This window comes from Arachis ipaensis, chromosome B04 (genome assembly GCF_000816755.2).
Source record: "Arachis ipaensis cultivar K30076 chromosome B04, Araip1.1, whole genome shotgun sequence".
Lineage (NCBI taxonomy): Eukaryota > Viridiplantae > Streptophyta > Magnoliopsida > Fabales > Fabaceae > Arachis > Arachis ipaensis.
The window spans coordinates 129,916,526-129,917,208 of NC_029788.2; the positions used below are offsets into that span (position 1 = coordinate 129,916,526).

Sequence of the window (683 nt, forward strand, 5' to 3'; positions counted from 1 at the left end):
TGTTTAGCTACTATAAATAATTAATGAATGTTCAATATAAAAATAATTATATATAATTATTTTGTTTTCAGAATATTATACATGATTGGGATGAGGAAAATTGTGTGAAGATAATGAGAAATTGTAAAGATGCTATTTCCAGCAATGGGAAAAGAGGAAAAGTGATTATTATAGAGTCTGTGATCAATGAAAAGCAGGACAAGCATGAAATCACTGAAATGAAGCTCAAATATGATATATACATGACATGTAACAATGGAGCACAGAAAACTGAAGAAGAATTGAAGAAAATCTTTATAGAAGCAGGCTTTCAAGGGTACAAACTGTTCCCTATAGCTGGAATTGTGTCACTTGTTGAGGTCTATCCTTAAATAATTAAATAGAATTTTATAGTGAATGTTATTATATAAGCTAATTAAATAATTTTGTATCGTTATCATGGTCATGAAATAGAAGTTATATGTACTAATGAATAAGATGAACGCTAAGCCAGGGTAGCTAGGGGTCTTATTTTGTCCTTTAATTTGTGATAAGACAATATATGATCCAATAATGTATTATTGACGAAAATTAATGCTACACACCAAAATCAATTTTTAAATTTAGTTATTATATATTTATGTATAAATATACATATAATTTAATTTATTTTTAATAAATATTTTATATATGTATACTTTATT

At 25.6% G+C, this 683-nt stretch overlaps 1 protein-coding gene across 1 annotated transcript in view; it reads left to right on the plus strand.

The window, feature by feature from the left end:
• Positions 1–584, plus strand: part of LOC107638167 (isoflavone 7-O-methyltransferase-like) — a 2,669-nt gene extending 2,085 nt beyond the window's left edge. The window contains exon 3 of the mRNA XM_016341335.2: positions 72–584. Coding sequence (XP_016196821.1) covers positions 72–371 — 300 coding nt within the window. The 3' untranslated portion in view covers positions 372–584. The remainder of the gene's footprint in view (positions 1–71) is intronic.